At 36.5% G+C, this 19999-nt stretch overlaps 2 protein-coding genes across 2 annotated transcripts in view; one reads left to right on the top strand and one right to left on the bottom strand.

Annotated features, from left to right (window-relative positions):
* Positions 1 to 19999, bottom strand: part of LOC145680265 (uncharacterized) — a 329870-nt gene that overhangs the window by 37498 nt on the left and 272373 nt on the right. The window lies entirely within an intron of this gene.
* LOC145680261 (uncharacterized) lies at positions 6916 to 18803 on the top strand. The gene is made up of 5 exons (XM_081750605.1): positions 6916 to 7224; positions 12574 to 12738; positions 13302 to 13516; positions 14695 to 14854; positions 18638 to 18803. The coding sequence occupies exons 1-5, from the start codon at positions 7212 to 7214 to the stop codon at positions 18793 to 18795; spliced, it is 711 nt and encodes a 236-aa protein (XP_081606731.1). The 5' UTR covers positions 6916 to 7211; the 3' UTR covers positions 18796 to 18803.

Here is a 19999-nt window from a genome sequence, read left to right as displayed (position 1 = left end):
GAAAGTCATTGTACCGACAAACAGTGGCCAAAGAGAGATGCTCTCAAACATGGACTGGCAAATGTGAGTGAGAGCCTAATTCCTGCTAATAAAGTTCTGCCACCACCGCTGCACATCAAGTTACGTCTTGTAAAGCAATTCATCAAGTTCTCCTTAAAGATGATGAATGTTTCAAGTATCTGTGCTCCAAGTTTCCAGGTTTATCAGATAGAAAACTGAAGGAAATCATTTTGGTTGGACCTGATACAAGGAAACTCGTCACCTACCCTCGTTTTCTTGAACGTATGAATGACACGGAAAAACAGGATTGGATTGCTTTTGTAGAAGTGGAAAAGTTCTTGTGCAATCTGAAAGTGCCAAATTACAGGTAAGTTTTCCAAAATATATTGGCAGTGTTCAGAGCTCTTGGTTGTTCCATGAGCTTAAAAGATCCATTTCTTGCGTTTTCATGGTGACTACTTCCCCGAAAACTTGGTAAGCGCAGAACAAGGGGGGCGGTTCCATCAGGATTTAAGGTTAATGGACAATAGATATCAAGGCAAATCGAATGTTACCATGTTGATGGACTTTTGGGGGATGATTGTCAAGGACATTCCAGTAACATTCTAAAAAAAAATGCACCAGGAGAGGTCTACAAGGCAAAAAAGAAGCCCTTCCATAAGCATTAATACAGATAACTTTTATTCCAATTTCATAAATGTCTTGTAGTTATAAATATAGTCTTTTCGCTGAATCTACGATAGGTATTGGAATGATTTTGGGTATATTTCATGATGCGTAGAATTATTTTGGTGATATTTTGTTCACATGCAAGTACAGCGCAGGGTTACCAACCAAAAATAAACATTTTTTTCAAGAAAGGAATTTTTTCGTATATTCTCGGTACCTAATTACCCTCCTGGTGTTGGGTACAGGAATGATTGTATTATTGTATGGAATCATGGTGTTAAGGAATAAGTTGATATAGAATTTATTTCTCTACTGCAGTTACGGAGGACAATTACGGAGGAAATTTGTAAATTAATTACGATGAACTGGGGAAAATTTTAGGAGGAAATAAGGAAAAAAAATATATTTTCCCCATCTCAGTTTTATCCTATCCTGACCAAATTTACAGATTATATTACTAGTGTTCAAAAGTTATTTTTCGAATATAAATTATATTTGTATCATGCAGGGTTCCTAACCTACATTTTTTGAAAGAAAAGAATAATTTCTCCCAGTTTTCAGTCCATAATTTCCCACTGGTGCATTTGACTAAAAGTATTCGTACATTTTCCGCCGATTAAAAAAAAAGGTACGACTCAATGCTCTACGATAATCGGTGGGGGGGGAATACGTCTCTAAGTATAACCTTACACAAACACGAAAAAATTGACGGATTTTAAAGGGAATTATTCATTTGTCTGAAACCCTGAAATGATGCGGGCAAATGGAGGTCATTTTCCGTTTCAGCACGTCGAAATCAATAAGAATCAGGAAACATATCCAGAGCATCAGAAAACTAATTTAATTTTGCAGACCTGGTTATATTTCAAATGTGATTGACCCGAATCCGAACTAGCTATCTAATCTAGTTATCCATCTAATATTAGATAATCTCGAAAATTTTTCTGCAAATCAATAAAATTAATATACAGTGGATCCGGGGTTACGAACCTAATCCGTACTGTAACGCTGTAAATTTCTTCTCGCTATCTATTACCGTTTTTACTTTATAGCGATCAACGTTAAAACCGAAAGAGATTGATTTCCGCCATTTCCGGTTTGAATAGAATGTTAAGAGAAAAAATGATACCTATTTTTAGAGTGTTAATTCGATTAGAAAGGCGCTTCTAGCAATCTCTTATAGTTTATATCAGTAGTTCTAAAAGTGGGGTCCGTGGGACCTAGCCAGGAGGTCCACGACGCCTAAAAACTTAAAATGATAGAAATGGAACTCACAGCTGTTATGCAAAAAGTATTTTTTCAGTTACTAAAAAGAAAGCAATTAGAAATCATACCTACGTTTGTAGATTTAAATGTTTTCCTACTTTACAAAATTTCTGTCCTGAAGTTGGTTAACCGTTATATAGGATTACTTCAAGTGAGAGCAATTCCTTCTCTGTTAGGACAGTTCAAAAACAGTTCCTTCTTTGTTCAAAAATAGTTGTACATTAACTGTACGACGCCTCAGAATTTCATGGATTTCATCTTCAAATGGCGGAAAGCTTCCATTATACCACCAATTCCAGATTATTTTTTTTAAAAAGTAGCAAATGTTAGTCATTCCTGTGCTAAAAAAAAAAAGATGAGAAACCCCTCAAAAAATATATTCCTAGATCCGCCAGTGCGAGTAACTCTTGACTCAAATTGGTTTGTGAGGGGCCGCGGTGGCTCAGTGGTAGAGCGTTCACCTTTGGTGCTTGGGGTACCGGGTTCGATGCGCCAAGTGAACTTTGTGGTGGACAAATTCCGTGTGCGTGGGTTTCCTTAGAGTTATCCCGTTTCTTACCACTTTCTTCATTTCACCATTTCATTCATTACTCATCATCACCGTCTCCTTTAGCCTAACCGTCATAAACGTGGGACGTAAAACTCAAAGATTTCATTTCATTTTCAAATTGGTTTGCGTGTGCGCTGTGAGTACGAAGAGTTGTCTAAAAAGGCATTGCAACATTTGATGCCTTTCCCTACTACTTACTTATGTGAGCAGACCTTTTCTACCCTTTGTAGTATTAAAACCTTAAAGCAAAATTGTCTTAATGAGGACCTAAGATTGATGGCGACAAAAATTATTCCAGATTACAACGCCTTTATGAACAAAGACAAAGAATATCATTCCTCACATTAGTGACCCCACATTTGAGAACGTTGTTTATCAAGCGAATTTCCTAAAAAGAAATTTTTAAAAAAATGTAGTCTTGAAAGTTATGATATTTTCAATTGAAATTCCGTTCACTAGGAAACAATCAAGTAGACTTATCTTTAGAATACTTATTGCATTATTTTTCTTGATCTCTTTCTTGTCAGTAATAATTCTAATTAGTATATTTTTAATACTATTTGAAATTTAAGATAGCATTGCAAGGGAGTCCGCAGATTTCTTCCCGAATGAACAGGGGGGTCCGTGTTATCGGAAAGTTTGAGAACCACTGGCTTATATACATGTAGATCAGTATTGAAACCGGAAATGGTAGTGTATTTCTATCATTTCCGGTCTGGGTACAGAGCTAAGGATGAAGGCAGGGTCTATTCTTGGGACACTTAAATCGACTACAGAAAACCATTACTCGCTATCTATTAGTTTTTATTTTATAGTGATCACCATGAAAACCGAAAATGGTTGATTTTTGCTACTTCTGGTTTGGGTAAAGGGTTATGAGTTAAGAATGTACTTATTCTTAGAACGCTAAATCGATTGCAAAAAAAAAAAAAAAAAAAAAAAAGCTTCTCGCTATCTTTAATAGTTTTTGCTTTATATAGACTAAAACGAAACCGGAAGTTGTAGTAAATTTCTACCACTTATAATTTTAGTAGTTTTAAGTATGGAGATGAAATGTATTTTGGAAAGCTCAATTAATTGCAGAAAACTCTTTCTCGCTTTCTATTACAGTTTTGGGTCTATAATGATAAACATTAAAACCAGAAGTGATTAATATTTACTACTTCCGGTATGTGGATCACCTTCATTAACGAATCTCTCAGTGATCATTACTACAGCTATCGATATAAAAAAATAAAAAAAAAGAATTATAAAGTTCGCTTTCGTTCAAGAGTTACCGTGCGGAGCAAAGGTCGGACGCATTAAATATTAGCGTAAGTTGAACTACGTGATGTGCTTAGTACTGTATGATTTAATCTATATATTTGCCCATTTAATACTGGAAGTTCTGGTCTAAAACACATTGATTATACTTACCTTCTGTAAGTTAGCCACTGAAACTGTAAGGGTCCATTAATAACCAGTCTCCGAACTTGAGTATTGAAATTATTGCATTTACGCGACTTTCGCCCACACCAAGCATTCACTTCCCCTATTAATAACGTACAGTATTAGCTGAACGTACCAGTTTCATTGCGTCAGACAGCAATTGATGAAAATTTGCTCTTCACCGTGCTGATAGGTACTAAACTTGAACTAATTTAGGATTGTCACTATTCATCTCAGCGACTGCAAACACTATGGATTGGACAACAACATCGGTCAGTTTGGATAGTTTATTTTTCACACCCTCTCCCCCCATAGCGGCGGCTAACATTGGACTTGAACTTCTTCTTGATTGTCACTATTCATCTCAGCGACTCCGGAAACTATGAATTTGACAGTAATGTCTGTCAATTTCAATATTTTACTTTTTACCTCGGCCTTTCCACCTTCAATGCCGATGCGGGCTAAACTTGAACTTTAACGGTTTCAAGATTTTCATTATTCATCTCCGCGACTCTAAAAGTTATGGATTCAACACTAATCTCGGGCAATTTGCATATTAAATTCTTCTCCTCCCACTCGCCCTTATGGTGATGTGGATAAGCTTGCATTTGAACAACTTCGGAATTATTACTATGCATCTCAGCGAACCAGAACAGTGTAGGTTCGAGACTAATATCAATCGTTTTCGATTATTTTATATATCAACCTCCTACCAACTTTCCTGATATAGAAACTGCCCCCACTCATAAAAGCGATTTAAAAAAAATGCTAGGACACGTTCTGCTATCTATCTATAGCTATATATAAAATTGAAATTCACTATTTTGCGACTCTAAATCTCCTGAACCGCCCAACCGATCTCGATCAAATTTGTAACATGGATGAGGTTAGAGTTGGCGTGGGTCAATGAAAACTTGACTTACTACCCACGGACCCACTACCCACCGTGACCCACGACCCACTACCCACCGTGACCCACGACCCACGGATTCACCACCTACCGTGACACACCATGGCCCACTACCCACCTTGACCCACTCTGACCCACCATGAACCTTCTCATTCACTGTGACCTACTCTGAATCACCAAAATCCATCATCAACTCTGACACATGATCAACGGCCTCTTCTCTACTGACTAAATAGTACACTTCTAATAAAACAAGGCTGTGAAATTGTCACTAATCGGAGGTTGAATTTCTACGGTCAATCGTTGAAGCACCACTCTGTTACAATAACGGTGGATCTGACCTTTACGATATAAAATGCTAAAGTGTTTATGGAGATTGAAGAACTTTGAGGTGGGAGGTAAATTAGTGTGTGCCTAAAATATACTTGTACTAGAAGAGCATTCTTGCAAGTATTAATTTCTCAACGCATTTCAAAAGAAACTTCTATTTGCAGAAAAATACCCTTGTATCGTCGTCGCCATAAGTGCCTTTACATCGCAGTGACGAGTATGTGACCGCGCAGTACTCCAAGGAAGGGATGGTTGTATAAGAATTTTTTATTAATTTTGAAGAGTTTTTATTTTGACTAGGGAATTAACATAGGTATAGGGAGTAAAGACACAGATTTGAAGCATCAGTGCACGAAAAGATTCGTATTCTCAGTTTTTCTATTTATTGCTTTATATGTTAAACACCACAATATGTATCACTGATATCGTAGATCGAATTATTTTGTAAAATCGTGTCTGTAACCTATTGTCAAAACACTCATCTCAAGACATAATGTAGAGAAAAGAGAAAGAGATAAGACATCTGTAATATATGTATAATTACTCAATAAGTAATTATAAGTAAATTAGACTCAATAAGTAATTGTAGAAATTAGTTAAAGGACACGTAAGAGAGCGAAAAGGAGGTCTAGAAGTCTGAACTTTTTAGAAACGTCCTAGATGGGTGAAAATATAGTTAAAAATTGCAAAAGGTGTCATGTAATTTATCTTTCTTTTCTTATATCCTAGTATACTTTTTTCTTTCACATCCAAAAATCTCTATTCAGAATTACGAGATAAAGATGAAGAGTGAAACATTTCAATCTCAAGAATTATATCAGAAAAAAATCCTTTGACTTAGGATAGATTCGAACTCGTAACCCTTGAATCCATAAGTCTGTGCTCTACCGATTGAGCTAACAATTGCTGTTGTAAAAGCCTGATTTCTACAACTACCGGTTGTTGAATGCTGTGTATTAACGAAATTGGCCGAAACAATTGCTTCATATAGCTATTGCAATAATAATAATAACAATAATAATAATAATAATAATAATAATAATAATAATAATAATAATAAAGATGATGAACAGAATTTAAAAAGTCGCATTGTTAAAAGTTTGGTGTGCGAAGTTAGTCCTAATATGAGATTTTATTAATTATATACAGTAAACCCCCGTTAACACGAATTCCAAGGGACTGAAAAATCAGGAGTTCGTGTTAAAAAAATTCGTGTTAACCGAGGATCCAAATTTTATTATTCGAATAAATTTTCTCCATACATACGCACTACAGTATACAGACTATACATACCACTACAGTACATTATGTATTAAATCTGTCAAAGAAAACACTAGAGATGGTATCGAGACGAGACTGAGTAGTCTCGGTCTCGTCTCGATTTCGAAAAGCACAACTCGGTCTCAAATTCGAGACGAGATCGAGATCGAGACTAGTTTCGGTCTCGGTACCATCTTCTGGAAAGTGACAACACTACAGTAAGTTTATTATCCTATCTTCGAAGATTTTTTTAGTTTACATTGCTACTACGTCCATCAATCCTTTTTATAACATTAATATGCAACAGCACAGAACACAGGTCAAGTATGGAAACAGCGAGCATAAGCGCTCTCCGCAAATGGAATTCCCACGCAGAAAATCAAGATCAAGTTTTAAAATTGACAACTCCCCCATGAGCAATTGTCCGCCGTACATCGTCGGGCCGATCGCTACTATGGCGGTATATAATCGGATTTCGAGCGGGAACGAGGCGGGAGACACCGAGTCGGTTGAGTAACTGCAACCACTGGCGGACCGATGGCGGTTTTGTCGGGGTAACCGTCAACGCGGTACTGCGACGGTTGTGGCCTTCGGGCCATACGCTGACCGTGGTGGGGATGCGCTCTGCATTACCCACAATTCTTCAATCTTCGCGTGCTGAACGTCATTTGTTCTGAGCGAGGGACAATCGAGGCGCGTAACAAGTGATGAGCAAAATTGAAGACTGTTGGTTGATATAAACAAATTTGTAATATTCCAGATAGCGCCACAACATGGAAAAGATTTACAGTGAAAGTAATGTATACATGTGGTAAGTTTGAGAATTTCGAAGTATTATGAGATAAATTATTATTGTAGATTTAGTACTTGGTAGTATTCCACTTGTCTCGTATTTACGTAATAAATGTATTGACCGAAATTTCATAATACATTTTTCTTGTTTTAGGTCGTAAATTTCAATAATAATGTAAAGATTAACAATATGTTGCTAGAAAATCTGCATGTAATGACGGTGTGCATGACTTGTCGTAATTTTACTGATGAACAATTTCATCAGGAATTATAATGTAGCGGGAACTCAAGTTCGGCAAGGTTCTTGATGACTGGTTCCCCTTCCCATTGATCTATAATAAAGACAGAAAACGTCTGTGGGGCTCTAACCCGCCTTTACGCGCTGTCACTCATTTGGCAATACTGTATGAATTGAATATTGGACTTTGGTACAGAAAAGAACCAATCCTGCTGCTAACCTAACCTATAGGGGAGGGACACCAGTGATCTAGAACCTTCCCCCAAATTCGTTTTCCGGTATCATCTATTAGGTCACGTGGGTTAATTTCCGTCTTGACACGCTGCGATTAACAAAAATTTGGAAAAATTACCAAGGACATATAGCGAATTTGAGTATTGAAGTCTGTAATAGACGGAAATTACGGAAGAAATTATAAGTTAAATTTACAACGTCCGCTCCAGCTCATATGCTTACGAAGAAGCGAGGGCTTAACTTCCACAAATGGCGGCCCCGGATTGGACGTGCAAAGTTCTAGATTACTGGTCCCCCTTTCTGTACCAAAGTTTGATAAGTCACATAATATTGCAGAGCGGGCGTTAGCGAGTGAAGGCGGGTTAGAGTCCCGCAGGGCATGTTGTTTTGTACTTGTATTTTGGGGTCATCATCTGCGGATGTTAACCCGAAACGAAGAATTACACTCTGTTAATTTTATGAAAATGGGTCAAAAATTTTGGATATAGTATACATGGAGCTCCATCAGTTCCCGAAGGAGCAGGAAGCCCATACTTTTAGGGATTATTCATTGAGTATGTACGAACTTACAAAGGGGGTAACAAAGTGATTTTTATTTACTTATCGACTGATACGAAAATAAAAAAAAAACGTACCTGTACTTTATACCTGCACGTTTAGTGCCCTTGTACTTTATCTATGACTATGTGGGGGGGGGCGGGGAGAATTTAATGCATATCGCATGTCTTGTGCACATGGATACTTCTTACTATTGCACTACGTAGAAAATTTATGGTATTTATGTAGAAGTGGTAATAGAACACAGAAAAAATGCAGATCAGGAGATTCTCATGTATATTATTACCAAAATTTTCTTACCTTCAGCTAACCGGTTCCTATCCCTACTTTGCTCTACTGTACTACACCATTTTAATGCAGTCTTACTTATCGACGCGCAGCTGGAGAGAGTGATGTAAAGTTTACAGGAAACTTTTTGTTTTTTCCCTTAACTGGTAATAAATAGCAGGAATCTGTTCACTCATTGTGGAAGATGACGGTATAATGAAGCTCGTGTATTGTAAAAATGGCGAATATGTGTGCTGGCTGTGATAGTATTTACTTTTTGTATTTTATACGCAAATAAGGACGAAGAGTTACTTTAATTACGTGAAACCAAGGAGTAAAGAATCGAAGAACACGATGTCGCAAGTGTAGAAAGGAAGTGACAATAAAGAAACTAGGGGAAACTTATAAATTTAAGTTCAATGGTGGGAAGTGTTATTGGGAGAAGGCAGCAACAAAGGAGACATTTTTTGATAAATCACATGTGTCTGTAGAGAAGGTATTGGGAAGGTTCTAGAACACTGGTCCCCTTATATAGGTTAGTAGCTAGGTTGGTTCCTTTCTGTATCAAAGTTTAATATTAAACTCATATAGTATTGCCGAGCGAGCGGAGCGAGTGAAGGCGGGTTAGAGCCCCGCAGGGCACGTTGTTTTCTGTCTTTGGTACAGCTAAATGAGAAGGGGGACCTGTGCTCTAGAACCTTGCCGAAGATATTGCATTTTGTGGATTGTATTACCGCCTTCGGCGGTTTATTCTGCTTCTGATTAGTACCTTGGTGATGTCGCTGTCGCTCCGTCGCAGGATTGTTGGAATGGAATACTCTAAAAGTTCACCCAGTGGGTGCGCCGTTTTCAATGAATGTAAACCTCGTGTAGATTGATTACAGGGTGCATAATAATTGTGCAACCTTAAAGTGGTTAGTACGTACGAAATGTTTATTCTCACTAGTAGTAACTGAATAGTACCAATAACCTAGTAAAGTAGTTGTAGTGATAAGTTTGGTGTACTGTGTATGAAATTCTGTGTCGATTTAAAACAGCAAAAATGCCGATCACGTTAAGCTGAAGACCCATGCGTGGTGCATATTAAGAATGCGAGGGCCACTTTTTTTAAAAGGTAAAATCTGTTAATTGAAAAAAAAGCGTGATAGTTAAATTTAGGTCAGCGTACTTATATTCTTGAACTTTTCATTTCTCTTAGCATGCTATGCCTCTGCGTTACAAGTTGTTTCTGGAGGGGCGGAGGAAGGGGGATGTATTGCACCCAGTAACCAATTTACGCGAGGCTTACATTTATTGTAAACGGCGCACCCACTGGGTCCGCCCTTGCAATACTCCATTCTATTAGTCCCATGACAACGACATCTCATATTCCCTAATGGAAACAGCCGCCGAAGGCGGTACCGGCACTAAATCTCATGCAAAACTGCAGGAGATATGAGTTCAAGTGAGGAAAGCGTATTATATGATTGTTATTTGGGAGTGGAATAAAAGTAAGTTTTCAATATATAGAAAATGCTGTAGGGACTATATGTTAGGTAGAAGCGGACATAAGGGAAAAGAGAGAAAACGACGTTTCGTGGGGGGCTCCGAACCCGCTTTCGCTCGTTCCGCAATAGTGTGTCTGAATTAAATATTGACATTTTCAATGTTATGAGCACCACTGAGAAACACTTGTTAAGTTTGTAAGATTATGCCCCAGCACCAGTAAACTGTGAATAGTCGTTGCATACGCCATACCTAGCCTAAGACAGATTGGACCACACAACTAAGCATTAACCCTTCGTTTCACACCAAATGTGCTCTTAATGCCGTAGACAATATTTCTCGATGGGAAACTGCATTAATGACCCTGCAACCAACCTACACGTAGTTTACGTACGTTACAAACTGCGTACTCAGTGGGTCAACTTTTGGAGTATTCCATTCCATCAATCCCGCGACGGAACGAGAGCGACATTGCAAACAAGCTTTCTAATACCTAAATAACTACGAAAGGGGGTTCTTAGGGGAGCCTCACCATATCGCATATTTCCAGTCATTGTGATTGTTATAGTTTGCGCCACCTTTGGCGTTATGTTAAAGCGTTGTTTATTTTATGAGTAATTAAGGCTGTACAGCTGACCCCATATGTCCGTGTCATGTAACTTTCTGCGGACTTCATTATTGACACAGGCTCTAGGAGGTGCTGCTTGAGTTCGTTCGTCACTTGCAACGCAGTCCCACAGCGGTTTGGAATAACGATCTGCTTTAATCCTTGGTGGGATCTGTGACTGAGAATTTTCTTCTGACTACCGTTCTCTTCAGCGATGTGGTTTTGCAGTGAGTTTTGTAGTCTGGGCACAGTCCCTCGTGACACACTTGTCACGCTCGCACCTCTTAACAGAGCACTGATAATTTTCCTTTGGAAAGTGGTCATCCTCTGCACGCCTCTCTTCTACTGGTCTTGAGGTAGTACGGAATTTGCCCTAAGACACGATCACTAACGGCTCTGCTCTGCGTAGGCAGGCTGACCATTGTCATTCCAGACAGCTGACGTGTTTGTGTATTTTAATTAAACTGATAAGGATCTGACATAGCAGAGGTTCATATGCTAGGAGAATCAATTAATATGATACGATTTCAAATAAGTTGAAATAACGGGAATACTAACATGATATTGCTCGTACTTAATATCATTTTCACTACAAACTAAGATTTGTTTTCATAAAGTATATGTAACTGAACCAAGTATGTGTAACGTAGATGTCTAATCTTCGTATTATCTGATCTCCCGTAGAGTGGTCTCTGCACCCGTCAACTGAACAGATTCAAGTTACGATAGTGATTTGTTGCGCACGTAAATAGTAGGTTCAGCGTTTGCGTAGAGTTGTAAATTACAGTAAATCAATTTACATAAAACTACAAATCGACTGCATGTATGGATCTGAGTTATTAAAATACATGATGTTTGAAAGATTTCGTTGTTGTGTAGCGTTTCAATTGCAGGGATGAGTCATAAGCTTTGCATCTTTCGCAGTGTGTGTCACGTGACCGAAGCAGTTCATTATGTACCAAAAATACTCTATGTTGATGAAAAGAAATCAATCTTAAACAGGAAGAGATCCAAAACCTCATACCTTCGAAACGACTCGGAATTAATTTTAGGAACTTGAAACTAAACCGTACCTAGCATATGCTCCAGACCTTGCATCTTCGGGATATTACTTTCTTTTATCCATAGTTCAATTCTTGCACTCGTGATACCTCAACAACCAAGAGAAGGTGTAAACTTCAATGCAGGAATTCATCGCTCCGAAAGAGAAAATGAGCGCGGGCTCGAAAAATAGGGCAGAAGGTTGCTTCAGACGGTGCAGTAGAGTAACTGCACGTTTAGTGCTAGGCAGCTTTCATTCTAATTGACACATAAGCAAATAAATGACCAAAATATTGCAGATCTTTTGACTCATCGTTGCAAAACAACTTGGGGAGTCTAAATTATTTTAACCCTTTATTTACAAAATGAATTTACACATATTTTAAACTACATATCTGTTTCATGACATAGTACCTGTTGGTATGTAATAACTGCACAAAAAAGAAAAAAATATGGGAAAAGATATATTAATGATCTTTTTTAGTGTTGGTAATTTTTAGTACCAGTTATGTATATCATAAGTTTATATAAACAATACATGGCATACCTTACTTATGTATAGAGAAACAAATAAAAATACATACCAGTGGCTGTGAACACAAAAATTACCACAAGAAATATTACAGAAAAGGATATGCACCTCTTCTGACGATTACAGAACTGCTACTTCATAGGGAGAAATTTGCAGAGCAGAGAAATGGAGCAACTGAGAACACTGATTTTATCTACCAGTTGTTCTGGAGAATGTGATGTGTACGTCCTTCGAAGTCAGGTCAGGAATAGTAGCGACTAAGCCGAAATAGAACCATTGTTTCTAAGTGGTACTTTTAAGTACTGTCAGTAAATAAAGGATTAAAACATTGTGTTGTTTCTAGCTTTTATGAAGTTAAGTTTAGTAGTAATTCATTTCTATTTATTCACGTCATATATCTGTTTAGGAAGCACTCAAACAAACACCAGTGAATTGCAGCAAAGTGAATGTATTGAAGCTAAGGAAATTTCCCCACATAGTTCGTATTCAAGCAGTGTGTGTAGTATCAGCAAGAAATCATATTCAATAATTGTAGAAGAAAGTAGCAAGGACATTCAAAATGAAGATACAGGTTAGTTTAATGCCTGAATTAATTCCTTTTATTAATACTATATTAGCTGCACAGACTTTGTTTTTCGTTATAATTACTTGCTAATTTATTTGACAATAATTTGAATTGCCATTTCAATCTACTAGACTTCTTTTTTTTTTTTTTTTTTTTGCTCAGATCGCGCCTTTCAGTTTCGACACCTGAAAATTTAACCGAAACAGGGCTATCATCACTGCAATCTTCTTTGCTTTATTATTTTTTCATCATTCATTTGTTTTTCTATTTGGACAAGGGTGGACAGGGACGAGGGATAGACATCCTAATGTGTCCTTAGTGGTGTGAGTTCTCATTCACCTTACGTAATACACATGACTTTTAACATCTGCTTCTGGCAGTATGTAAATTCTCGCCAATCTGAGAGTTCCGAATTTAATCCTCAGTGGTAGTACCTGTGGTTCGGATTTCAAGTTAAAGATTTCTTGGCAGGCTGTACCTATTTATAAGGCAGGGAATGAGTTTTAAGTTCATTGCAATGCATAATTTCAGAATGTTCAAGTGTTAATAAAATTTTCCTCTCCTTTCAGCTGTGCTAAAGAGAGTTCTTGAGGTATTGGAGGGGCTAAAAATACAATTACAAACAAATACGAATCTGCTAACTGATATTCTTACGTTATTGGAGAAAAATGTGAATAGCGAAGATGTTCTACATTCAACTGCCCCCAAGTTACCAGTGACAATGCAAGAAGAGTTGAAAGAGTTAGGTACAGCCTGTAGTGAAGTCAACTATAAGAAACATGTGGTACGGTATGCTACTTTCTTATATTACTGTTCCACATAATCATGTCTTGTTAATGTTGTAGTACTTAGGCTTCAGCTGAAAAGGGACGCTTCACTCCCAGTAAACTGTTTCTACTGCAAGGAAATATAAGCACAAAACAGTGATAAAATTTAATAATTTATCAACAAGAGTATATGAACATTTCGTTGATGACATGAATTTGTAGAAACAAATTCTCACTGAGAGAAAAGATTTATCTGAACATAGCAATCAAATTTTTTAACACTTATTTGTAGTACTGTTTCGACAACTTTGACGTTGTATTCATCAAACTTATTTTCTCGTACATTCGTATTTGATAAAGACAAAGATAAATTGTTAAAACAAACACAAATAGATATAGGATAATGTGTACAGCTTTACTTGCTTTAAACCGTCTTGAAATTATTCGTTTATTAGTTTTGAAAGTAATTCAGATTAGTTTCATGGGATAATGTGAAGGGGAATTCTCATTTAGCACATCCTTATGAACGTAGATGAAATCCCTTTGAAACAACTTTGAGTAGCTTGGTCACTTTAGTTAGGCCAGAGACAGCACGTAAGTTGTCCCCTTTAAGTATTAATATTTGGGATCCTGTGGCTTGAATTGCATTGGTAAGATCTGTTATTATTTCGAGCTTTAAAAGCGCTAGAATAAAATGAAAGCGTTTCAAGGCTACTAATGAGACAAGGAAAACATTCAAACAGTTGCTCATGGGAATTCCTTTTCAGGGTAGTTTAAAATCTTTAAAAGAAAAAGTGGCCTAATGTGTCTCTAGACAAATTGTTGTACTATATTTTTTAAATAATGTCTTATAATTTTGAATAGGGTAATTATTCAAATTATGATGTTGAGTTGTGGGTGTATATCTATTCAGTTTTTTTCCCATCTATTAAATATTATTTCTTTGACTCAATTTCTGGTGAGCATTTATTTCATTAATCATGAAACAGTCTGCTCGGTTGCATAATTGAGGAAGGTAATTTTATTATAGATTCCCTTTCCGGGTTATTTATTATTGTACATTCGAACTCTGATCTACAGGTATTTGACTAGGTTGGAACCCATGTTATCATCAGCTAGTTTGCATGATTCATTATGATGTGTGCTGCTTGATGATTCTCATTAGTCATTTTGCAATACTCCGTTTTCATTCTAGGTTCAGTTCCTAAGACGTATCGGAGGCACTAATCTTCATCATTTAATATGGAAGTTAATGCCTACTATTATGACCAACAATGTAGCACTTAATACAAACATGACGGGAACAAATGGAAAATTTGCCTTTCGCAAATCCAATGTGTTTTCCGTAATCAAAGGTATTGTCCTTAAGTAGTTCAGTTACTCTTTTCACATTTATTGTCACATTGTGCTGAAAAATACAAAGAAGCTTGGTTTTTGGTAATGAGTACTTCATAACTATTTACAGACGTTGTAGGATGCATGGTAATACTTACTTTACATTATACTCACTTAAGCACCCAAATGTAGAAAAATTTGACACTACGTTTCAATGACCGTTTGTCTTCTTCATGCATGTAATTTTTTTTAAAAAGGAGCTGCATGTCTCCTTGTAGAGCTACATATTTGAGCAGTTCCACTGTAGAAATATGTATAAAAGTTCTTTAAATCGCCGCTTTATGAATTATTTAATGGAAGCCACCCCTTTCTCTTCTAAGTTTATTTTCTTTCTTCAAAAACATGTGAACAATCTGTCCCCGTGATTGTGTTATTTTTCTACATAGTTTTTCACCTGTTTTGAACAAATCGCTTACTAAACCATGATACAATTATCCTGTTTTAGCAAGCAGCACCGTGTTGTTATTTGGAGTAGAAAGTATTATATATATATATATATATATATATATATATATATATATATATATATATATATATATATATATATATATATATATATATATATATATATATTGTCCACTGATCTAAATCGTTATCTGGCTGGTCCAGGATTACATCAGGAACTATGAGAAATCTTTTTTCTGGTTGCAGGTTTAAACTGGATTCAAAAGAACAATATGTAGGAATTAATCATTAAAACCTATCAGCTAGTTCAAACTAAACAGCAGTGCGGAATACATCTGAAATAAGTTTTATAAGTGAGTGGGACATTTTAATTAGATTGCAGGGAGATTCTTGTCTCATGATTCAGTAACTGATTAGTTGAAATCAATACAGGTGAATAACGCTATGTGAAATATTATATACTTTTATTTTGTTTTAACATGGGGATGGATCAGTCATGTGTTGTTGAAAAAGAAAACTTAGAAGAGGAAGGAGTGTTTTTTGTTAAATAACTCGTATAGGCGGAGTTTCAAGGAGCTTTCAAATTTATATTTACGGTGGAAGAAACTGTCAAATATGTAGTTCCAAAAGCAGCGAATTTTTTTTTTTTTTTTTAATCTTTTAAAGTGAAATGACAACGGTTCATTGAAACGTAGCGTCATTTATATGGAGTTCAGTATACTAAAACTCCTTTCTTGTATATTTACCATGTGTCCATATATATATATATATATCCCTTGACAGCCAGGAATACACGGGATAAAATGGCTTTCAATCCTCCTTTACACTGGTTAAAATGATACCTGAATGTGCTTTAGCTCCTTTTATGATCATATCCTGGATCCACGCCTATATATATATATATATATATATATATATATATATATATAATCTCAAGAACTAGTAGATGGATCATCGCCAAATTTGCACATAATGTTAGGAATCGATATATTTCTTATTTTATTGATATATTTTATGGCCATTAACGACATCTATGGCCTTAAGCCTATCACGTTTGAGGGATGACGTCCATCGATGAGCACACAATCCGGGGAAAGAGGAAAGGAATGGGTAGGAAAGGAAGCCGCCTGAGACCTGTAAATTAGGTACCATCCCGGCATTTACGTGGTATGAATGAGGGAAACCCAGGAAAACTTCACTTAGGATGGCTAGCCTGAAAAAACTCATCTTTTCGACCGCGTGACCCCACCGGGAATCAAACCCGGGACCGCTCACACCAAACGCCAGAGCGTCAGCTACTACCTCATGTTAAGAATCGAGTTTGTTGTTGCCAGTCGCGGTGGCCCAGTAGTAGAGTGGTAGAGTGTTCCTCTTACATGTAGAATGCTGGTTCGATCTCAGCGATATCAGATAGCGAGGAGTTGTTTTCTGTAATCGATTAAACGTCCCAAAAAATATTCAGTCTCCATCCTGAACTTTCTACTAAAATCGGAAGTGGTACAAATCCACTACAACTTCCGGTTTTAATACTGATCTACATAGAGCAAAAACGGTACAAGATAGAATTAAATGTTTTTTTTGAAATCGATTAAGCTTCTCAAGAATAGTTTCCATCTCCTTCATTAATCCTCTACTGAAGCTCAAAGTGATAAAAATTAACTGACGGTTTCAATATTGATGTTCATAAAACAAACGGTAACAGTTAGCGAGAACCAGAGTTTTGGAATAGATTAAGCATCCTAACAAAATCTGTATCTTCTACTGTGGTACAAATGTATTGCTTCCGATTTCAATATTGATGTACCAATACATGGAGCAAGAGCGGTAAGGGATAGCCAAAAGTTTTTTTTTAATCAATTTTGCGTCCTAAGAATAACAAGCATCTTTTTTTAACCCTCTATTGAAACCGAAAGTGGCAGAAATCAACTATTTTCTATTTTAACGTTGATGACTAAACAAAACGAGGTAATAAATAGCAAGAAATGGTTTTCTGCAATAAATTCAGCGTTCCAAGAATATATTTAGTCTCTAATCTCTACTAAAACTGAAAGAGGTAGAAATATACTATTAGTTCAGGTTTCAGTATTAATTGAGAGAACATTACACCATAGAAATCAAACTCCTTGACGTGGTGTACACGTGGCAGTACTATTTGTTTTTTCTACATTTGGGTGGTTAAGTCATTATAATGTCAAATGAGTAGATGCTTTGTGATTAAGTAACATTGAGATAAAAATAGAATAAGCTGACGGAAATTTCGCTAATTGTAGGAATTAATCCGTACTTGTATCATTGAATTGAACTATGAAATACAAATCGTTATCTTCTCTTGAAGGGTTTGGATTGGAGTGATAATCTTGTGCATATATTTACCTGATCACGTACAGAATTTGTGAGGAGGATCATATGTTACGAACTGTGATATATTTCTTTTCCTGGAGATTTTTGGAAATACAATCAGATGCAAATGTGAATAATACTTCATATATCTAAATTTATTTTGTTGGAAATAAGATGCTAATATTCAACAATTATGAGTAGTTTGACTTTTTGAGCAATAGTAACGCTGTGTTCGTAAAAGTACAAGCAGATACAGAGGGGGAAGGAGCAAATGGTCGTTCTCTCCCCTAACCCCAAAGAGGCACAGGCACCAGTGCTGCAAAGGTCCGTTCGTAAATACAACTAGCCCGGGGTCGGGGGGCTATTGAGTTACAAAAATAAATGAAGCTATTAGGTATATATTTTTGAAAGCGTTGCCTTTTATTCTTTATTGAAAGATGTTTGAAACATTTTATAGTTTCAGTAACAATTTTTCTGTTATGCAATGTGTAGAACAATACTTAGGTTCATAATGTCAACATCCAACCTATCCATAATATTCATCGGCGCGTAAACGGATTTCAAATTAAAAATGATTTGCATAATCCCATGATATATCTATCATAGTCTGGATTCTGGTTGGCCTTTCCAGTTTTTACTTTCTAGATCCGCCACTGACTAAAATAACTCAAACTAGCAGTTATTCCTCCATATCGCCCCCTTTAGGAATTCGTTCTGGATCCGCTCTTGTGTAAAAGCGTGTTTAATATTTAATTAATCTGAGAACAATTAAAAGTATAGTGTTGTGTGTTTCTAAATTATTATGATTATTATTATCAAATTTCATAAGTTCGTTGATTTTCCTGTCTTATATTTTTGCTAACTTCTTCCGTTCTTTAGTGAGTTGCAGTGTTCATATTATGTTAATCTATCTTGTTTTAAAATGAATTTGTTGCTACTGGTTTGAATTTACGTGTATTGCTGTTGAAATTAGAGCTTACTTTGGACTTTTCTTACAGAGGTGGTTCGGATTATAAACAAAAATTCAACTGAACAAGAAGTTGAAGTACTCACTGGAAGATGGTTGAAGAATGCATCTGACAGATGTGGTGGAAGAGAACGAAGACGAAAATCTCAAGAAGCTAAAAGTGGAACTGAAATAAATAATTCGGAGTAAATAAGTAACCAGGTTCTATGCAAATCTTCAATGTGTGTCAAGTGTCATTGCAATGACAAAATACAAAAAATCAGACTTAAAAAATACAGATTACTACCATATTAGAAAAGCTGTAAGACAACACTTAAGTCCATGTATTGGACGGACTGAACGTTCGACATCTGGGTCATGTCAAGTTACTGAACCTTGTTTAAGGGATGTTTTTGTATCTAGTCATTGTTCTATTACTTTCAAGAATACCGGTAGCATTGAAAACCACGAAAGCCTTACTGTAACTTCTGGATGTAGTAATGTGATGGAAAACCCTGTTTCACCTAGGCATGAAACTAGCAGTGTTTGTAATGTAGCTTCGTGTGATGTGAACCGTGCTGTCGTTGCAGAAGATAGTGATTCATCCTTAAGTCATTCGTCTGGTTATGCTATACCGAACACAATTCTTTGCCAAAAGACCTAATGCATTGGGCTTTCAAGAATAATTTAACATACAATAGTATAAATGAGTTATTTATTATCCATATTGAGATATCACGGTCATAAGGAATTGCCTATAGACTGCAGAACTTTGTTGAAATCCGGATCATTGACATCGGTGTTAATAAGAGAAATTGCAGGGGGCAAATACTTTTATGTGGGATTATGCCATGTAATTGAAAATTCAATTAAAAGTGGCTTGAAAAACCCAGAGTTACACCAATTTTCACTGAAAATAAATGTCGATGGCTTACCGCTAGGCAAAAGTACCTCAAAACAGTTCTGGTCCATGCTGTGTATTGTAAACGAGTCTTCAATACCCATGCCATTTGTAGTGTCTGTGTTTTGTGGTGACAGCAAACCAAAGAACGTAACTGAGTATTTGTCTGATTTTGTGCGAGAAATTAAAATTATTATAGATACTGGAATAAGCGTGGAAGGAGATAGGTACAGGATTGATATTGAAAAGTGTCTGTTTGTTTGCGATGCACCGGCACGTGCATTTTTAAAATGCATAAAATCTCGTAATGCGCGTTTCGCATGCGAGAAATGCACAGTAGAAGGTGTATATAAGTCGCAGATGATTTTCGATGACATCGATGCTCCTCTTCGAAATGATGAGACCTTCAGAACTCAGTTGCAGGAAGACCATCATACCGGCATATCTCCTTTTATGGAGTTGCCATTTGATGTTGTTGCACAATTTCCGCTAGATTATATGCATCTGATTCTG

Source organism: Thermobia domestica, chromosome 3, assembly GCF_964235325.1.
Source record: "Thermobia domestica chromosome 3, izTheDome1.hap1.1, whole genome shotgun sequence".
Taxonomy (NCBI): Eukaryota; Metazoa; Arthropoda; class Insecta; order Zygentoma; family Lepismatidae; genus Thermobia; species Thermobia domestica.
This window is presented reverse-complemented; position numbering and strand designations above follow the sequence as displayed.